The following is a 21,284-nucleotide window of genomic DNA, read 5'->3' as shown; positions in this document are numbered from 1 at the left end:
AACATTAATAAATAAGATTTTTTTAATACATTTAATCATGATAAAAATTCTAAAATCTTTTCTGGTTTCACTTTTTCAAAAATGTCCTTAAAAGAGTTAATTTCATAAAAAGTCCTTCTGGAATCAGTAAAAGCAGGACAGTCCAGTAAAATATGTTTTACAGTAAGAGGAGTTTTGCAGCACAAACTAGTTTTTCAAAGTAGGGTTTTCACCTTGGAGCAAAAAACCATGTGTTATTCTTGTATGCCCAATACGACATCTGGTAAAAACTACTTGATCAAATCGATTCTTAAAATGCCTTAAAATTCGTAATCCTTGATGATGTACTGTATTGAGGATCTCAATACAGTACATCATCTGTATTGAGGATCTGTTTATACGAGTTTCTGGCAGAATCATAAATTATACTCCCATAATCCAAACGGGATCGAATGAGAACTCGATAAAGACGCAAAAGTACAGTTAAATCTGCTCCCCATTTAGTTTTTGCCAACACTTTGCTTATGTTCATTGCTTTCAAGCACTTGTTTTTTAACAACTTCATATGAGGGATAAAAGTCATTTTGTTGTCAAAAAGAAGACCTAAAAACTTGATTTCTTTAACTACTTTGATTGGAAAATGTGTGCAAACAGTTTTGGTTCTAGAGAATTTAAAACCATTTTCAACAGACCACTGGTTAATTCTGTGAATACATAATTTTAGCTGCCTTTCAATTGTGCTCATATTCTTCCCTCTGTAGCAGATACAAAGATCATCTATCATAAAGGCTGCAGAACATGTCTGGTCGAATGATTTCCACAATGCTATTTATCTTGATGCTGAAGAGTGTGACAGAGAGTATACTTCCTTGAGGAACTCCAAGTTCTTGTTTGTGATCATTTGATAGAGAATTTCCCACTTGAACTCTAAAGTTCCTTCTAGTGAGAAAGTTTGGGATGAAGATAGGAAGCCTTCCTCTAAATCCCATTCTGTAAAGATCTTTTAAAATTCCATACCTCCATGTTGTATCATATGCTTTTTCCAAATCAAAAAAGACCGCAACAACATGTTCTTTCCTGATGAATCCGTCTCTGATATAGGTTTCCATTCGAATTAATTGATCCAACGTGCTCTTTCCACGTCTAAATCCACACTGGTAGTCAGTTAATTGTTTATTTGATTCCAGTATCCAGACAAGAAGGTTATTAATCATTCTCTCCATAGTTTTACATAAACAACTGGTTAGAGCAATTGGTCTGTAGTTATTTGGATCAGAGGGGTCTTTTCCTGGTTTAGGTATAGGTATTACTGTTGCTTCTTTCCAGGAAGCTGGTATTTTACCAGAAGACCAGACAAGGTTAAAACTATCCAATAAAAGACATAGAGAACTATGTGGTAAGTGCTTTAAGAACTGGTAATGAATTTTATCTGGATCAATAGCTGTATCATGTGAACATTTTAAGGAGTTCATTAATTCTTCCATCTTAAAAGGTTGGTTGTATACTTCCTTGTTATCAGAACTAAAATTTAGTTCTTTACATTCCTGTGCTCATATTAGCTGAAATTCAGGAAGGCAGTTTTCTATTGACGAGTTTTTTCCAAAGGATTCAGCCAGCGCATTTACTATATCCATCTTGTAGTGAACTGATAACAAATACAGAAGGCAAAGGTCAGACTTATAAGGATATTTATTACAGACAGATGTGTACATAGATGCAGAGACGATATGAATACTCCATTCAGGCATCAAACACAGAGTGAGGTGCGTCTGTCTCCACTGATTATGCTTAAAATCCATACATACAATTCCACCCAGAACCTTAAATGATCGCTGCAAGCACCAATACCAGCTACAGCTTTTTTAAAGGAATGTGTTAAACGTAATTAAACCCTAGCTCTGGAAGTAAAAGTAGCTGATTATTCAGTTAAACCCATGGACGAACCACTTGCGTGAGCTTCATCGACTAAAGCAAACCAAGGAGACGCTAAATGATTGTAAGGGAATGCCCTCCACACTCTAGACAGTAGGTAGTTTTAAAATCTCCCATTGAAGAATAAATGCGCAGAGATACATTCCTCATCACTAAATACAAGAGCTATCATTTATCAAAATATATATATATCTTTTGCGTGATTTCTTTTTTTTTTTTGAATGAACAGTAGGCTGTATTTTGTCTCACTATGATGTGTCTCTAGTTAAAATTGGAATTAAATACGCCATGATTGCCTCTGCGGTCTTTAACTATTTAAAGCATAAATTAAAACGCCATCCATTTATCTACTTGAATGCATTGCCACTCTTAGCCATGATGTTTTTCACATGTTTGCATGGCAATCCATTCACAAAGTGCAGAGTGTGCCCTATTTTGTGGACCTTTTAGAATAGAATCAGTGGTCTTTAATATAATTATTCTCGCATGTATTATAAGCAATAACAGCTCAAAATGACTGAAAACAAAACACATTCATACACTAAACTCAATATTGACTTCTCCAGCAAGGAATAATTAAATGTCATCTCATATGATGACAAAAGTGAAGACTTTAAACTCAAGAAGCCTCAAAGTTTTTCCTCTATTTGGTCTCGGCTGACGATTAAAGTTCACACAAAAGCCAAATCTATTGCACTTTTCCAAAAAAAAAAACAGTTCTTAACCTGGAAAACCCTATAAAGTGTAAAAACATCCAGTCACATTGCAGAGCTTTATCATTCGAATGATTTGTGGTGAAGTACACCGTTGCTTCAAAGCATATCTCTTGGAGAGTCTGGGAATAAGAGTTACCTATTAGTGTTTATAAGCTTCCCATGATCAAACATTAATGCCCACTAACAACATACTTGAACAAGCACGGTTATTATGGTGATGAACTGCTTCTCTAACGATTATCCGTTACACATTGGAGCAGACAGAGTCACACAAACTATCTTTACAACCCAAATGGAACGAAAGAGACTGGATGATGGAATGGGCTGCTGATTGCACAGAGAAAGAGGCAACAAAATCAAACCGATATAAGAGAAACAAAATGATTGGCCAGCGTCTCAGTAGCGTGTCGTGTACCAGTCGTTGTCGGTCATCTGCACCAGTTCGTTTACCACGTCCAGCAGGTTGCGGTTGTGTTTCTGCAGTAGACGTTGGTTTAGAGCTCGATCACCGAAGCCCATCTCCACCAGCACCGCCATCATGGCGTCTTGAGAAGCTGCATCCTCTGGGAGCTACAGAGACGGAACAAAAAATGACTAGGTGACACATGTCTTGCATTTTTTAATACGCTATGTGGAGTGTATGAATTTAACAAGATTATTTTGCATTTCAGTGTTTGGAGACTTGTTCCTCGTTTAAAAAAAAGCAGCTGTAACTTTATTTTGCTATTCAGGTTTCTTTTAGTTCCCAAAATTACAGGTTTATACTTCATAGTGTAGACTTTTACTGTCAGAATCTTCCAGAAATTTTCCAGGAAATTTTTTGATGTTTAGGTGGTAAGAGCATTTTTTTTTTGTCACTGTGACTTTATATCTCTCAATACTTTACGATTTTTAGCTGTGTCTAGAAGTTGTCCAACAATCCATACGTCAGTTTTTTGGTCAACTGCAACATTCATGTATTTAAAGTGGGTGTTTCTTAGTATTGTCTGCGTGAAAATACTGCACATTGTCCTGTTATTTATGAGTTTTGGTCCAACATTTTTTAATTGTTTTCCAGTGCCTATGGAACCAATATCCAACCTGACTACAATTTGGCTATTTTTGGATATTTTAATATAATGGACCTTTCTGTTAACCCAAGGCCTAATGCTTGGCATGATTACAGCTAATGGCGCATTCAGACTGCATGTTTTTCCAAGTAGTCGTGTCACAGATGTTTTCACACTGCGTGACTATCTGGGCTAGTTGTTCGTCGCTGCTTTGTTTACACTGCAAGTTTGATCTGCGACAGGGGAAGGGGATTTCACACTGCATGACTTTATAATAGGGAGAATTGCCGACAACTTTGTCCAAACTACATCTCACAAAAAAAAAAAACACGTAGTATATCTTTTGTTATTAACTACATAATGAGAAAGAAGCCTTTAGGGGGGTAGAAAATATACATATTTGCTCACCTAGGTTTAAAGGGAATTAGCAATTTCTCCTCAACTTTTTTCTTTTTTTTGACCCGGTTGTGGTATTGCTCACATGACATGTCAAACAGACAAATTTCCACTAGTTTTTCCTCCATTTCTTGAGTTCAAATAAACTGAAAATGAGTGCTTTTAACTTCTCCCACAACCTCTCGCTGGCCTGCAGCGTACTAGTGGATGCTGCTCTCTCATTGGCTGTTGGTGATCGCCGATGTTATTTTCAGTCAAAACTCATTTCACACGGCATGATTTGAATCGCCAGCACCAGATATTTAGTACGCCAAATATCTCATGGGCATCAGCGACTCATCTGCGATTCTCTCAGATTGCGTCTTTGATAGTTCACACTGTGCGATTGTTACTCGCATGAGCAAATACCGATTTGCCTGTGATTTCAGACATTTGTCTGCGATTTCTCAAATCCTGTTGGCATGTCAAAATCAGGACTAAAATCATGCAGTCTGAACTCGGCATAAAAAGATGATCTTACATAATTGGACATTTCCAAAGGCTCCCTGTTATCAGAGAAGAGTGAATGAGTTGCTGTATGTCATTCAAATGAAACAACTACATCTTGAAACTTCACAGAAACAAGCTGAAAACACATAGGGACCCATCTTAAGACTCTTGGGAATTTAGCATTTTAAGTTTGTAAGTCTTCATCTTTATTTTTAACCTACATATTCATGACACTGGCTTTGTAAAAATGTGAATATTGTTTTTCTATATGTTTACATTTATACAACAGTTTGTATTAATAGTACAACAGTATATTTATTCAACTGTCTGGTTTTTGATTCTGATTGGCTGATAGCCGTGTGCGAAATTCTGCAAACAGAACCCTTCACACTTGTGTATTACTCCGCCCACATACAGCGACAAGCAGAGGACACTCTACAGTTTGACAAATATTGCTGCTGTTGGACAACATAATGTACTTTCGAGGCTTTTTTAGGCGAGAATGTAGTTGTTTATATTGTAACTATGCAGTTTATTTATAAGTATATAGTGCCTATTTTAAAATATTAATAACTTCGGAGCATCGGATTCAGTGCATCGGCCGCCATCAGGTTGTCTGAGCAGACCAAAGAAAGTGATGATAGACATTCCGCCACAAGACAGTGACAGAAACCTTTTCGTTAACCCAAGGCCTGGTGGTTGGCATGATTACAGCTAATAGCGCATTCAGACTGCATGTTTTTCCAAGTAGTCATATCACAGATGTTTTCACACTGCGTGACTATCTGGGCAAGCGTTTTGCCGCTAAGAGGAAGAGAAAGAGGAAAGTGTCTTAACAAAATCCAGTCACAAGACACAACACACATGTATTTTAATGCCACTTAATGTGGCAATGTGTCTCAGCTGACCGATTGTTATATTATCACTGAAATACAGATTTAAACAGGACCATAATTTGTTCAAAATTAGTCCTGCAAGGCTTTATCTTATTTTTAAAATATATAATTAAAAGATATAATAGGATCATATTCTTAGTTTTCTACATATAGGATGGAACTGAAATTTTTTCAGCATATTGTATCATTCATTAGATGTTGTTCCAAGTTAAATAAAGTCTTCTATCACATAGGAAAGGCACTATAAACTCACCTTTTCAGAGCCAGTCTGTCCAGTGAAAAGAGCTTTATAGGCAGATGCTGCCACAGACAGGGCACCCTTCACTAATCCACCTGTGATGCTGTTTGCCCTGCAAAACATGCGAATGGCACACAATGCAATGACTACCCTAGTTAGTTTCTATGGTCTTGTTGTTGTGTGCTGTGAAACTCACCTGAGCTCTTCTGTTTCAGACTTGGCTGATGCTAAAGTGTTCTCGGAGTCAGGCTGATTTGGTTCAGAATCTATATATTTATATATAAGGAAAACAGATTTTAAATATAGTTCTCAGTGGATGGTCATTCATAATACTGGTCATTTATCCAGCTTTTTTCTTCTCACAGTTCATCCAATATAAAAAAAGAAACAGCAGGCCATGAATTAACTCATGGCAAGTCCTTCTGTAGCAGTACTATTGCGGACATTTTGAACATTACTGTACTGAGCACAAACAGACAGAGTGAAAATGGAAGTGCTTTGGCCACAGATTTGCTTGCCTTGTGATACTAATATCACCTTAAAATACCAAGTTTAACGTTATTTTCTCTACAGACAAAAATAAAAGCACAAAGCCGAAAGTACCTCTCACTCAGTTTTGAATATGCTTATGTATTATTTGTAGCACAGTCTTGTTGTTTAAAGTGATTCATTTCTGTTCTGTTGAATGAAAGTCTGCTAAATTAGAAATGCAGCCCAAAATTATAAATGCAGAAGTCACATGTGAAAAAAGCTGGATAATGCACCATTATAACAGTATAGCCTATGCTGGCTGTGAATTAGCCCCCAGTCACCTTTCTCTTTATCTCCTGCTTCTGTCGGGTCACTGCCCTCCTGCTCCTTTGCTCCATCATCCATCTGCTCTTGTGTCTCTGCACTGGATTAACAGATTTCATTTCAATAAAGGTTCATGTAACATCAGTTACATCAAACAAGCTATATAGAAATGAATAAGTGAAAGAAGGTGTGCATATAGAGTTCAGTGGCAGGATAATGTGAGTAGACATGGGGCGATAGGACTTTTTCAAGGTATACCATCTTAAAAGGAAGATATTTTGAAGAAAGCTGAAAACCTGCAACTATTGACTTTCATAGTAGGAAAAATAAATATTATAGGAATCAATTGGTTAAAGATTTTCACCTTTTTTTTGCAAAATATCTTTAGTCTTCAAAAGAAACTCAAACAGGTTTTGGAACAAGTAAAGGCTGAGTAAATGGCGACAGAATTAACATTTTTGGTTGAACACTCCCTTTACAGGAAATATGCAGGAATCCTAAAGGTAATTTCAAGACCTTTTTAGAAAAATTTTAAAGACCTTCTCAGAATATTTTAAGACCTCAACACTACTTCAAGTAATAATCGGTATCAAACATTTAACTTAATAAACAGTAGGAAAAAACAAAGAAACTGGAAGAAACAAAGATTGAAGAAATAAATAATGTGGTTGTTTTCAGCGACAGGCTTTAGCCACAGTTTAAACTCGTCTTTCTTCAACCAGGAGTATGCAAACTTACATTTTTCCATTTTCCAGTCTGTTTCGCTCTAGAGTTTCTCTACATGTGGAGAGCGTCACATCACCTTCCCTCGTTTGTCACAAATTACATGAAATCACCCAGACAGAGGAGCTTTGCCAGACGTGCCCCAGCCCGAACTAATCGCATGGATTGAGCACGCTGTTGTTATTATTAGGAGGAAAATATATGTATGCTTTTTTGGAGTCAAACACTTTAAACAATGCTTGAACAAAACTTAAGACCTTGTGAAAACGCAACTAAGACTTTTTAATACCTTTTAAGGGCCTTAATTTTCTCATAAGTGATCTATCAATTTTTAATACTTTTTTTTTTAAAGATTTGTTTTTGGCCTTTTTTTGCCTTTATTAGATAGGACAGTATTAAGACAGGAAGCGAAGTTGGAGAGAGAGAGATAGGGGGTAGGGTAGGGAAATGTCCTTGAGCCGGGATTCGATCTCGGGACGCCCCGACATGCTACTGCACCATATGTCGACGCGCTAACCACTAAGCCAGGGGTCAGCAACCCGCGGCTCTTTAGCGATACCCTTGTGGCTCCCTGGAGCTTTTTCAAAAGTGTTCAAAAAGATGGGGAAGGTTAGGATATATTTTTGTTTTAATATGATTTCTATAGGAGGACAAAAATTTTTAACGTTTTCAAATGCTGTAAAAGTATGTAGAATTAATATTTAATTTTAACATTTCTGTCAACGAAGATTTGCGTCATAGCCTGCGACACAGGTTTCTATCAGCAGGGTGGGATGCCAGGCAGGTGGCTGTTGTAAACAAGCCGGGAGATAATAAAGCATGGAAAACCATTAACAGATGGTAACTACATGAAGGAGTCATTCATCAACATATTAGAACACCTATTTGCAGACTTCAAAAACAAAACCAAGATAATACAAAAAATTAAAGATATACCTCTCTCCGCTAAGACAGTGAAGGAAAGGGCTATTAAAATGGCAGGTAACATCACCGATCAGCAAACCAAGGACATTAATTCAGTGCCAGCATACTCAATTGCCTGTGATGTGACCGATATTCAATGCGCTTTTATGCAGGTATTTGAACTCTGATGGGCCGCAAGAAGAAATGATCAATTTAATACCACTGAAAGACCAGAGGCTGTGCTGCAGTGTTTAAATGACAACAAAACAAACACCAACCACCTGATTTCAGTGGTTATTTAATCATGAAGGCTCATTATGTATTTGTAGCCAACTTAGTAATTTTTACTTAGTCAATTTTTATTTTTAGTAGGCTAATATAGCTACTATAGATACATACAGCATGCGTTTCCTTCATTATAAGGCTTATATAAGGCTTTACATTTTTTGCGGCTCCAGATATATTTGTTTTTTGTTTTTTTTTGGTCCAATATGGCTCTTTCAACATTTTGGGCTGCCGACCCCTGCACTAAGCTATTGCGCCGACAACTTTTAATACTTTTTAAGACCTCTGCGGACACGTGTCCCCAGAGTAAACTCACCAGGATCTGACTGAGGGTCGGGGTGCCACTACAATCACAGGCGTAAGCGGCACAGCATCCAGAGTCTGGGAGGCACAGAGCATGTCGTTAGCATCCACACTAGCAGCAGCAGCAGGGTTCTGGAGCTCTGGGGTCTCCACCGATTCCAGTTTTTCCCCCTCAGTAGGCTCATCTCCAGGCTGCGACAGGGCTGAGCTGTACATGGACTCTCCAAGCGGACGACTGGTGTCGAAGCAGTCAGGCAGGATGATGATGTAGTCTTCTGAAGATGCTGATGAAGTTCTGCTGCGGACTTCTTTGGGTGCTTCGGGGTCCTTCAGCTGCTCTTTCTTATCCACTTCCTCCTCCCCTTCCTCTACCGCATCTCCACCTGCAGGCTCCAGCAGGATCTGCTCGATGTCAGACTCGTGACCATCGTCTGAATACAAGACAAATCATGTTGTGAAGGTAACTACAAATTCCTGAAGATAACATATAGCGAGTCTGAATGTACAATAGTCAGAAAGCAACTGATGGTGGATGAGGTGATTCCCCCCAATGTGTAAAGCGCTTTGAGTGTCTAGAAATGCGCTATAAAAATGTAGGGAATCATTATTATTAACATTCTCATGCACTGTTACCTGTGCTGATAAGATGTGCTGGAAGTGTTAGCAGGGGCACAGTGATCTCTGTTGTCTCTGTCTGTGGTGAGGTGGGGTCAGACAGTAGAGGTGCCTCTACTTTCAGTGGAGCTGGAGCAGATATTAGTCCTGTTTCTGAAACGCTCTTTGATTGTCTCTCGCACAGTGACATCGAACCCTGGGGTGCAGGGCGCACCACTTAAAATGGAAAAAGTGACATTTTTAGAATAATAACAAATGAAAAGACAAGAAATCCTTACTTTGATATAACCCTGTTACCAATGTACAGTACTATTCAATTGTTTGGCATCAGCGATGTATAGGTTTTTGAAAGAAAATGAAAAGAATTAGGCTAATGCTCATCAATGCAAGATTTAGATAACATTTGCATATATTTGAATATAACTGTATATAAATAAAATAAAAAATATATATATAAAATATTACACTGATGGCTGCCAAATCTTTCAAAGAGACTTACACAGGTAATCAAAATGGCTCAAATAAATAAGGGAACACCAATGTAAACATACCAATAATACAGTACTTATAAATTATTGGTTGTACAAAGTTCTAACCGTCTCCTATCATGATAGTCTGACTACACAGAGAGCCACTGAAATTGACTGGTTTGCATTTATTACAAGAATCACAGCAGTTTCCAGACAAAAATTCCTTTCACAAACCTTTAGCTGGGTATCTTCCACAAAGTGCCCCACGCTCTGCCACTTCAAGGGTGAGTGAGCGGATAACAGATGGACTGACAAACTGAGGCCCAATGCTGTTCTCCTCTCCCTTCTCTTGTGCTGGGACTCCCTCCAACTCTGTACCCTGATCTGGAAGTACGACATAAGAAAGTGCAGAAATGTTAAATTGAAAAAAGTCATATGACGTTGCCTAAGAGCAATATTTTATATGTTTGTTTTATTCAAAGCATGTATTCAGTGTATTATTTAGAGCAATTTGTTTACGTTTCTAAAATGTGACAAATTTTATAAGGGTCAATGCTCTGATTAGCCAGCCATCAAGTGCAGTGTGATTGGCTAAATACTTCAAATACACAACGAAAGTGGTATGCCCTTACTTCCCTATCTGTTTGAGGATAAAAACGCAGATGACCAAGCTGATCGATCAAATTTGCCAGTGTGACCCAAGAACATTACAGATTTATAAAGATTTGCAGGTGCGTGCTTTAAAAAAGTCATTTTATGAAGTGGACAAGTCTTAACCTCAATAATGTCTATTCCCAGGCTGTGGCTTGCACTCGGCTTGTGGGGTAAATAAAGAGTCATGTGATGCATTACGATCCGTGTGAGAAAGATGCAAAAATAAAAGCTGAGGAGGCAAAACAGAGGCTTGCCTCACTATTACATTTTGATTGGACCATCAACTAATACAAATTCTGAGGTGCATGCTTAAAAAATTTAATGTGTATTTTGTAATTTTATGTGTATTTATATAGCGCATTTATTGTGTGTGGCCATACACCCAAAGCGCTTCACAATCATGAGGGGGGTCTCTCCACACCTCCACCAGTGTGCAGCATTGTGACAGTGTAGTGTCCCCTTCACTTTTACTGGGGCTTTAGGACTCACATAGACCTCAGGTTGAGCGCCCCCTGCTGGCCTCACTAACACCACTTCCAACAGCAACCTGGTGTTCCCTAGTGGTCTCCCATCCAGGTACTAACCAGGCTCAGCCCTGCTTAGCTTTAGTGAGTAACCGGTCTTGGGCTGCAGGGTGATATGGCTGTGGCTAAAAAAAGTATTTAGTAAATAGTATATAGTAATTTATGTTGGCATGAACAATTCTGAACTTTTATAAAGAATATCTCTCCTCAGGCTGGGGCCTGCACTCGGCTTGTGGAGTAAAAAACAGTCATGCAATGTATTCCGATTAGTGTGTAATGCACAAATGAAAGATAAAGAGGGGAAATTGAGGCCTGCCTCTGGATATTATGTTCTGATTGCACCTTCAACTAATGCAAATTCTGAGGTGTGGAAAAATTGACCATGAGCATAATGAGATTAATGAGCCAGTGGTTTATTTAGATTGCTGATATATTACAAAGGAGTTATTTTAATCCTTTGTTCCAACTTATAAGTGGCCTATTGCCTAAGTCAGTCATCAACAAATGATGCTAAAACATGTATAAATGACTCATTCTTGACAAAAGCTGTGTGTATCTGCACATCTAAATAATGTCAGGGTATAAACAGGTTCAAGCTTTAATAAAGGTGTCAATTAAAATCTATTTGTTCAGAATTCGGCTCAGGCACTTAGGCGTGATCTAATTTACAGACCTTATACATATCAAAGGTGGGTAACTTCGGCCCTGGAGGGCCACTGTCCTGCAAAGTTTTGTTTCAACACTCAAACACACCTAAAACAAAAAGCTAGTCATTGTCTTCAAGATCACTAGAACGTTATAGACAGGTGTGTTTGTTTAGGGTTGGAGCTAAACTCTGCATGACAGTGACCCTTCAGAGCCTGTTATATATTCATAAACAGCTTGTTGAACACTTCAAGCTCAAAGAAAAACATGATATCTCATCACATGACCCCTTAAATACCTCTGTATGCATTTACAAACAGTAATACACAATTCACAAAGAATATGGTGTTGATTTTTACCGTGGATGTTGCTGACACCTTGGGCTTCAGTTTCCTCTTGGATGAGTCCCAGTGTTGGTTTTTCCTGAAGTGGTCCATCATGGGGCAGAGGTGAGATGCATGGAGTAGTGTCTATACGTTTACAGAGAGAAAAATGGCGGGACAAAATCAGAAAAGATTGAAATACATACAATCAACACTGAGATTTATTCAAGTTTACGAGTTACCCGCAGGAGTATTGTTGGGCACGCTCTCCAGCTCTTGCACAATGTTGATGTCCAGCAGTTCGAAAGACAGTAAGTCCTAAGTAAAGGGCAAAAGGGAGTGTCTGGATTTGACAATGGAGTTTTACCATGAAACGTGGTGAAAGAATGAGAAACAGGTCAAACATGATGGGTTTTGTGAGTCTTACAGGTCATACCTGAGCTGTGAGTAAGTCCACAGATGGAATGTAGAATTCCTGATCGCAGTCTTGGTTTACGGACAGAAGTAACTGGTCCCCTGAGGCCCGACATTTCTCCTCCCTCTCAAGAGTGCGGGAAGACTTCTCCTGAAAAGAAGTTGTTAGAGTCAACAGAACCTCTTTACTTATAAATAAATCAATATCAAAAGAGTAATGTGACAGGGTATAGTACTGAATATTTAATTTATATAATATTATTATTTACTTTTACTTACTTTTAGTTTATTCCCCTTTTATCTACTTAAATATTTCTTTTTTTTTTTTAATTAAGATTTCTAGTTTAAACATCAAGATTTGTACAACTCAACTTTTGAAACTTATGTTCGTTTATAACGGTTTTTCTCAACTGTAAGACATTTCTTTGTATTGAACAATCAATATTTTGTTAAACAACAGTACACATTATTCTTCTATCTCTTGCAGTTTGTTTTCATTCCTGTCAAAAATTAAGTATGCTGCTGAAGCCTATTATGTCTTGTTGAATGCAGACGGTCTGTAAAGGTTCCAAGATGTAGATTGTGGTACAATACACCACATCAAACAACATTAAAAGGAGAGTTCACACAAAAGACGGTCATTGTTTACTCTGCTTTCTTCTATTGAAAATCTATTCTGGAGAAGGTTGGGCTAAGGGTAAATCAGTAGCGATTTACTTCCAATAAAATATATTTCTTTCCAACTATGGATGTTAATGGTTACTAGTGGTGTAACGAACCACAAATCTCATAGTTCAGATCACATAAGTAAAGACTTAATCTATTTTTTGATTTTTGTGTTTTCTGATTTGAATTCAGCTATTCCAAGGATTAATAAACACATGCAAATCACCATCATTCATAATTTATGTTGTGTGGGTGTTGAGATCAAGACCTTTAATTGGTCAATCGTGCAGCTTACAGTGACAACTTTTATGAAACCCACCATATCCTGCATAACCTACCACAACTTCTTTAGTCATCTTTATATTTTACAGGAAAGCCTAAATGCTTTCATAAATGTGATTTAAATGACGCAGAATGTGATCCCTCTGTGATCATTACAAATTTAGGATTAATCTACCAGTAAAAAAATGTATTAATCTGCGGGCCACATGTGTTGAGAACAGTGGGTGGCTTGTGGTTTTTAGCATTCTTTAAATTATCTTCTCTTGTCTAAAAAAAGATAATCATAAACATTTGGAAGTACATAAGGGTTAATAAATACTTCCCTTTAAATATCCCTTTAAATCAAACTCAACCCAAATTAAAAAAAAAATGTAATTAAAAATCAAACTGACATCAAGTTTTTCTTGTTTTTATTTTAGTGGTTTTATTATAATTTTTGCGCTTCTTTTGTTACATTCATAAAAAAAAATTAAGCTAAGTTTTCACTTAAGTGAAGCCCATTTTACCGTACATGATTCTATGGGAGCTGCACATATGAAAAGGATTTCAGCATGAGGGTGTCTCTGGGTTGTTGTCTTACCTGTGGGGTGACACAGGGAGACACCAGCAGCCCGTCTGCACAGATGGCTGTAGGTGCATGTGGATCCACAACGATGCTGCACCAAACACGTGGTCCAAACTGCTCCCCTCTGTGAGCTAGGCGCCAATGGGACGTGTAAGTGCCCTCTATCGTCGGAGCACAAAGAGCCACACTGACCACACCCACCTGACCTGGCTGTAGTGTGGGCACTGGCACCTCCCGCCATCTTTCTCCAGAGCCCACTGCCAGGTTCCCCCACATGAACTTCAACTGAAGTAAAAAAAAAGAAAATCAGTTTTGCAGGTTTGTTATTGTGTGTGTTTGTGTGTGCGCGTGCGTGTGTATGTGTGTATATATGTGTGTTGAAGAGTGTACCTTGGTCTCTGAGTCCCAGCAAACTCTGCCACTGTTCTTCATTTTCCAGTATTTGATAAACTTGGTCCCAGGACGCAGACGTGACCCGTCAGGCAGGTTTTCATCCAGCAGCAGAGCTGTCATGGCTGGCACAGCTAGTGGACATGGACGTTTAGGACGACTGCAACCAAAAAGGTTAAAATTGCTTATTTTTATCACTCTCTGCATTTTAAACACTTCCGTAATTTACAGAATTACAGTAGGGGGGTTCTTTGTGAGACTAGCACATTATGAAGTGATTGTGGGCTTCTGTTGAAAGTCTGCAAGTGGTTATCTTTTAATCTACTTTGACTTAAAGTAACACTCGATTAGCTCGATTTGTAAAGAGTTCGTTCATTTAGACTGATTGACATTATTATGAAAGATTGTGCCGATTATTCTAGATTATTATTGGGAAGACAGAGGTGAAATCGAATAATCAAATGTAAAATAAAACTGTAAAGTCTTTACTGCATAAATAATTCAATAAATACAGCCTGAATCGAGTTACAAACAGACAACTTCATGTGCTGAATGCTTACACGGTCACAGGCCTTAAAATCACATGCATATGATAGATTTTCACTCCATTATTGTATGAACTATGGCCTTTGGTTGTTATCATCAGTCCTAAATACAGTGTGGAAACCATTATACTCAGTTTTGTTTTGTTTTTTGCCAAGCACAGATTTCAAAAGAACAGAATTTATTTGAAATAGATTTTGTTACATTGTTAATGCCTTTGTCACTTTATCAATTTAATGTGTCCAAGCAGACTTAAAGAATCAATCCATTCCCAAAAATGACCCAACACATGCTTAAATAAAACTTTACAATATCAGCAAGATTGATAACATTTAACATGGCTCATCCAGTCATAATACAGTAATAAGAAAGTAGAAGAGACAATACTATTTTTAAAGGTTTATGAAACTCTTGATTACTTTTTTGAGATTTAGGAGAGTTGAGCATCAGTTAAGACAATATAAGCACCTGTTAGCTTTAATTGTGTGAAAATAGGATCATTTTGAGCTTTTGTCTGCTTATTTTATCTTCTGGGTTTAAAATCTTTATTGGGGCTGGATGGTAGTGGAGTGATGACGTGTCTGTGTATCATTATTCACTGACTGGGTTTTCTGATATTATGAGAAGACCCTGCTTCTTTAATTGATTCATGACAGCCCATGATGCTTTCCAATAATATACATGCCAAGCCCTGAGACAGTGGCTGTGCAGTTGCTAGGCATTCATGAAGGGTTGCATGTGTTTTTTTCTGTGGTGTACGAGTTTGGGTTTGTTGCATAAATTTTGCGCGATGCTGCCAGGGCTAGACTGTAGCTGCAGGCGGTCGGTTGGCCATAAGCTACTGATACAGCAAAGTTGTTTGTGTGTAGCAAGCATTTTTGTCAGGAGAGTTATACGAGAATTGGAAAATGCTGCACTTCGTCTTTTATCAGTTTGTTAACATTCTGACACATGGCCCATCCATGCTGCTGTATTTGCCCAAGTTTAAATATTTTTAGATTACTCACAGGGGATAGATAGGGAAAGGTTTAATGTTGCGGTCCATCTTTTTATGAGTGCTCTGTAGGCATGTAAATCTGGGCTACGTGTATGTTTTTTTTTGGGGTTGCATAATTATTTTGAAATATTTATTGATTGCTTATTGATTTAAAGTTTTCATATAAACATGACTATCTTAATAATAGAGCTCTTACTCAGGACTGTTTGCCTGTGTGGCTCGTGGCTGCAGCAGGACAGGTGAAGAGTTTCCTTCTCCAGCAGTGCTCCACTGTAGGCCTCGCCTCTCCATCCTCAGCTGCTTTCTGATCTCCTTTACCTCAGCCTTCAGCTGACGTTTCTCCGCTTTGAGACGCTGCTTCTCAGCCTTACGAAAGCTCCGGTCACCTCTTCTGTAGAACCTGCAGAAAGAGAGCAAAAAACTTTGCTATTCTAAACTTCCACACTAAGACGTCCTAACAGCAGAGGAGAAATGCCCACCTGCTGTGGTCTGGTGCTGGCGAGCCGTGTTCAGGAATAGACAGAGGAGTTCTGGCTCTCACAAGGTTGTGGCTTGGATCATGTGAGAAGCTGCAAGGCTCACAGAGAGTGCAGGATGTACACACACTGTGTAGAAAGAAAGCAAACACAATGAAACGTAAGAAGGAAAACAACAACATGAGTCATAATGTATGTTTTCCATTAAATCAATGACACAGAAGCAAATATTTCACCTTAAGACATCATATCTGTCTCACCTGCATTGGTATCCGCCGCCTGCGGTCTGGCCCCGACAGCTGCTGCAGGCTGGAGCTGAACTTGGGGCCCCAGGAAGAGTGGATGAGGTGACCTCCGGGACCTGAGCCTCTGCTCCTACTGGCTTATGGATACAGCACTGTCCAGAGAACTCCCTACAAATCTTCTCTACTGCCTCTCGAACCACCTGGTCCTTAAACTGTGGCAGTCATTTAGGTTGTTACGAGAGCAAAAGAAAAAAAAAGAGAGAATATTTATTCTTTGTCTCCATCTCTAAGTATGGTACACGGCAATATTTGTCAGTTCTTAGAGGGATACTTCAGCCAAAAAGAAAAACACACATTAACAAATTGTATTTATTAATATATTAGAATGTTGAGAGTGGTAGTCATTATCTTTCATAGTTGTAAAAATATATATATATTACACAAAGTCGATGGCTACTGGTTAGCAAAAATAATTTAAAATTTCATCTCGAAACAGGAAAAAAAAAGCCAAATGGATTTGGAACAAGAGAATAAGTGAATAAATGATGACAGTGATGATGAAATTTCTTAGTTTTAATAAAATAAAATATATATATGAGATGAAAATTACAAATGCAGAATGAAAATCTGCATTAATTCATTTTTCACATTACAATCAACAGCACGTCATTCATGCAATTTTTTCTCATACCTTTTCCATGTATGACGTGAACCAAGCTGGGGGTGTCTTGTCCTCTGCCTTCCCACCTTTAAGTTCATTTACAATTACCTTTAAAACAAAGGCAGAGTGTAAAAGTTGAATATGGAACATGCCAGTAACTAACCTCTGCATGTCTTTAACAAATATATATCATGTTTCATGCAATCAACAACCAAATTTAAATCAGATTTCAGTTACATTCTTTAATTTAATCCATTTTAAAAATTAATCCTTTAAATTAGAATAGTTTTTAATATAATATTGCACAAAATTAACTATAAACTAAAATTTGATTAAACGATTGTGAATAGTAGTTGCTACATCTGTGATTGTGCAAAATCATTGGGTTATAAAATCTTACCAATCCTTCCTCTTGGACTGCGGCCTGAACTTTGCGACTCACCACTTGTGCCAAAGTTGGGCAGTGCTGAGGAGGCCTGAATCCCTTCTTGGGTTCTCCAACAGTACCAGGTTTCACCTGGGCTATGCCCACCCCTGACCCTGGTGGTGGGCCCGGTCCTGGCACTGTGGCTCTACTGCCCCTTGTCTCATACACATTCATTTGTAGTCTGTTCCCCTGTCTGGCAGCACTCTATAATTCCAGAAAAATAAATAAATAAATCAAAGTGTTACAATGTCTGAAACAATTGGTAAGCAATGAACTCTTTTCACATTTTGGGGTTTCTCAGTAGCGCAAGTCATCTTAGTTGGGTAAACTTAGAGAGCAGTGAATGGGAGAGTACAACAAATATTTTTTTACAATCCTATTCGCTGAAATAATAAAAGAAAAACTCCATGATTGTGTTATCAAGAAAACAAAATTGTGTGATACTGATAATGGCAGCCAGAAGAGAGAACAACATTAAATTTACTGTCCTGAGCATGTACTCACACAAATGGTAATTAGTTTTTTAATTTAATGAAAAAATTCTAAAGTACATACATAAATACATATAAAATGTTCATCAAAATATAAAGAAAGCTCAAGGATTTGAGATGCTGATGACTGTTAAAAGCTAACAGTTTTGTGAAAAGGGTCCATGTGAGGCCCATCTGGTTACTGAGCAAACCAGGTTCAGGACTGCTGATCTTAATAGCTTATGTGACTTTACCTTTAGGGCTTCTTCATATTCCACTAAAAAGAGAGAAAAATAATAATTGTAAAAGATTTAATAGTACAAATAAACAAACATATCATTGTCTGTACACTGAATTCATGTTTCATGCATCTATATTACTAATCATAAAGATATTAGGACATATTACTTACATTGACTGTTGACTGATACCTGTAACAGTAACATGCAAAATTATGATGATTATAAAATTATGATGACAATATAAACAAATTATAGTAATAATTAAGTGAATAATAATAATAATAATAATAATAATAATAATAATAATAATAATAATAATAATAATAATAATAATAATAATTCAATGTCTATCAGATGTCTTTTAAAAACTTTTTAACTGCACAGAACATCAGAAATATTAATCACTTCAAGCTTACCTCTTCGTTTTCCTCATCGAAATATGTTAGTTGTAAATTACACAGGCCAAAAGACCTCTTCACCTAATAAATGAAGAGATTAAAAGTCAACACAGATGTATGAAGAAGAGTTTAAGCCGGTTAAAATTTAAATATGATGCTTGATTCTAATTGGACAGTGGCCAAATATTTTAAATAGTGACCGAGGACAGTTACACAAGACACCTCTTGTCAGGGACTGACCTCACCTGTTTTCTACAGCCGAGCGTTTGTTCTGCTTGTCATGGGACTTCACAAGTAAGCTAATCGAGTTATTTAAAATCTAATAACTATTTAATGATGTAAACATTCTTATTTGACACGTGGGCTTGCAGTAAACCCTTGGTTGCCTGGTTTATCATGGTGATATTAGCCCCTCCTACCCTAAAGTCCAGTCTCTACCTGTAAGTTACATTACTAACGTTACAAATATAAACTAACACAAACATACAGTGTTTTAGAACAAACAAGCAAAAAACTTTACTTTGAAACGGACATTAGAAGTTAATGTTGCTTTCGAAAACCTAGCGAGATACGCACCTAGATGTCATTCTGGGTATCTAACGCCCCATTGTGCTAGCTATTGAGGGAGCTTAGCTGGTTTTGAAACACAGTCTTTGAGTCAACATTGCCTATGAGCTTAGTGCTGCATCCACACATACATGACAGATGTTTCCTCTCCTCGTAGAGTACAAAACGCCTTTGAAATGATGGTCTAATCTAAATAGAAGATATACAACGCAAGGATTAAACAATACTTTTACATGTAAATATGGCTGCTGCTTAATTCGTGCGCTTTGGGCAAAATGGTCGCCTGGCCCTTTCTCTCTTAATCATTAAGCTTTTACACCATGCCGCTCGTCGAATAAACTCACAAGAGAAGTTAATGTTACAACAGATGTCTAGTAAAACTGCTCTAAACGCTTGAGAGAGACATCGGATGACTTCGAGGTGAAAGCCTTTGCGGCATCAAGGTGAGTGATCAGACTGACATCACCTCATCATCCTCTGCTTACCATGGCCTCCATAGACTCCCAACTCTTCGTCTCTGAGCCAGACAGCAAGAAACTCTTCGCATTCCCTCGAAAAGTCACCTTTAGGTTAATGTAAAAGTCCATGGCGCGGGTACTATTTAAGGCGTTGCATAGGTGAAAACAAAAGCTTTGATGAGTTACTGTGCCTCCTAGATTTGTCTGATCAAAATGGTCCTTTCTGTTTACATCAGCGACGTAAACACGCCCACCGCATCAGCTGACAGGAAAATGTCTGACGTCATTCAAAAGGAAACGTTCTCATGGGCAGGACGATTTTATGGGTTGATTAAAGGGTGAACTTGTGAATGCTATTGCAAAATATTAATATGCTTGCGAATTGCTTATGTAAATAATTAAACCCATTTGATTATTTTATTTTAGTTTAGGCCCTGTCTTCTGTTTAGCCATATAAACAGTACAATAAGTTCCAGACAATAGATATATATCAACAGCTATCACGTGAATTATGCATAGTAATTTTTTTTATTTGTGTTGCATAGCAAAATCTTATTACGTCAGGGAATAGAATGCCTCCTAATTAATTTCGCAAAACAGCTTAGAATAATTTTGATCAACATTTCTGTTCTTAATGTTAATTTATATTATGTTTGGCTTTGTGTTTTTGCATTTAAAACCAGAGTACATCTCACATGTAACATAATTCTGGTTCTGTGTTGTTTCATTGGTTGGTTTGTTTGTTTGTTTTTGTATCACGTCAGAACGAATATTATGTGAAAGGTTAATTATGTGATCTATCCAGTTCCCTCATGTTAAACATCTCTGTTTTAATACATTGTGTATTACATCACACACACACACACACACACACACACACACACACACACACACACACACACACACACACACACACACACACATATATATATATATATATATATATATATATATATATATATATATATATATATATATATATATATATATATTATATACGGAACCCCGGAAGGGACGTAGTGGGGGAGAAAAAAAATGGGTGGGTGAAAAAAAAATAATGGGTGAAAGAAAAAAATGGGTGGGAGGAAAATATATATTTCTAAGTTTTTTGCGTTCTCTCGCAAAGTTTTGCGTTCCCTCGCAAAAATGTTTTGCGTTATCTCGCAAAGATGTTTTGCGTTCCCTCGCAAAGATGTTTTGCGTTATCTCGCAAAACTGTTTCTCCACAAACACTTCCTGTTCAATGCAGTCACGTAAATCCTCCCGTTTTTTCCGAAATTCTCCCGTATTTTACCCTTCTACCCCACTTTCTTTACATTACTGTGCGTATGCTACCTATGAACCAGTGAATGCATGTATAAGCGATGACTGACAGACGCGCTTCGTACAATAAACTGATCCCAGATCAGCGTCTGTACACGCCATTTACAGAGGAGCGGGTGTATGTTTAAACAGACAAATACACTGAATATAATGGACTGCTTTCATTATAGATCTGTGCATTCTTACAGAGACACCTCTGTTATCAAACTAAACAAAACATGAGAT

At 37.6% G+C, this 21,284-nt stretch overlaps 2 protein-coding genes across 5 annotated transcripts in view; one reads left to right on the top strand and one right to left on the bottom strand.

The window, feature by feature from the left end:
- Positions 1-1,650: 1,650 nt before the first annotated feature.
- nbr1b (NBR1 autophagy cargo receptor b) lies at positions 1,651-19,973 on the bottom strand. 4 transcript variants are annotated; one of them, XM_021474335.2, is made up of 21 exons: positions 19,764-19,973; positions 18,730-18,792; positions 18,484-18,502; positions 18,326-18,348; positions 17,617-17,805; positions 17,205-17,282; positions 16,529-16,725; positions 16,272-16,397; positions 15,989-16,192; positions 14,253-14,412; positions 13,878-14,147; positions 12,372-12,500; positions 12,178-12,253; positions 11,972-12,082; positions 10,024-10,173; positions 9,338-9,535; positions 8,718-9,135; positions 6,508-6,590; positions 5,892-5,961; positions 5,711-5,807; positions 1,651-3,197 (listed from the first exon to the last, which is right to left on the bottom strand). In XM_021474335.2, the coding sequence occupies exons 1-21, from the start codon at positions 19,863-19,865 to the stop codon at positions 3,024-3,026; spliced, it is 2,937 nt and encodes a 978-aa protein (XP_021330010.1). In that variant the 5' UTR covers positions 19,866-19,973; the 3' UTR covers positions 1,651-3,023. The 4 variants fall into 4 exon arrangements, with proteins under 4 accessions (XP_021330010.1, XP_073797353.1, XP_073797360.1 ...); NM_001386643.1 differs by having other exon boundaries at positions 2,119-3,197; positions 17,575-17,805; positions 19,764-19,950; XM_073941252.1 differs by lacking the exons at positions 18,326-18,348; positions 18,484-18,502 and having other exon boundaries at positions 17,575-17,851; positions 18,719-18,792.
- g6pc1b (glucose-6-phosphatase catalytic subunit 1b) overlaps positions 18,929-21,284 on the top strand; it is a 29,310-nt gene continuing 26,954 nt past the window's right edge. Inside the window, exon 1 of the mRNA XM_073934132.1 lies at positions 18,929-19,005. The gene's annotated coding sequence lies outside the window, so the exon portion shown is untranslated. The remainder of the gene's footprint in view (positions 19,006-21,284) is intronic.

Source organism: Danio rerio, chromosome 3 (assembly GCF_049306965.1).
Source record: "Danio rerio strain Tuebingen ecotype United States chromosome 3, GRCz12tu, whole genome shotgun sequence".
NCBI classification, from domain to species: Eukaryota; Metazoa; Chordata; class Actinopteri; order Cypriniformes; family Danionidae; genus Danio; species Danio rerio.
The sequence above is the reverse complement of the archived record's forward strand: the minus strand, read 5'-3'. Positions and strand labels throughout refer to the sequence as shown.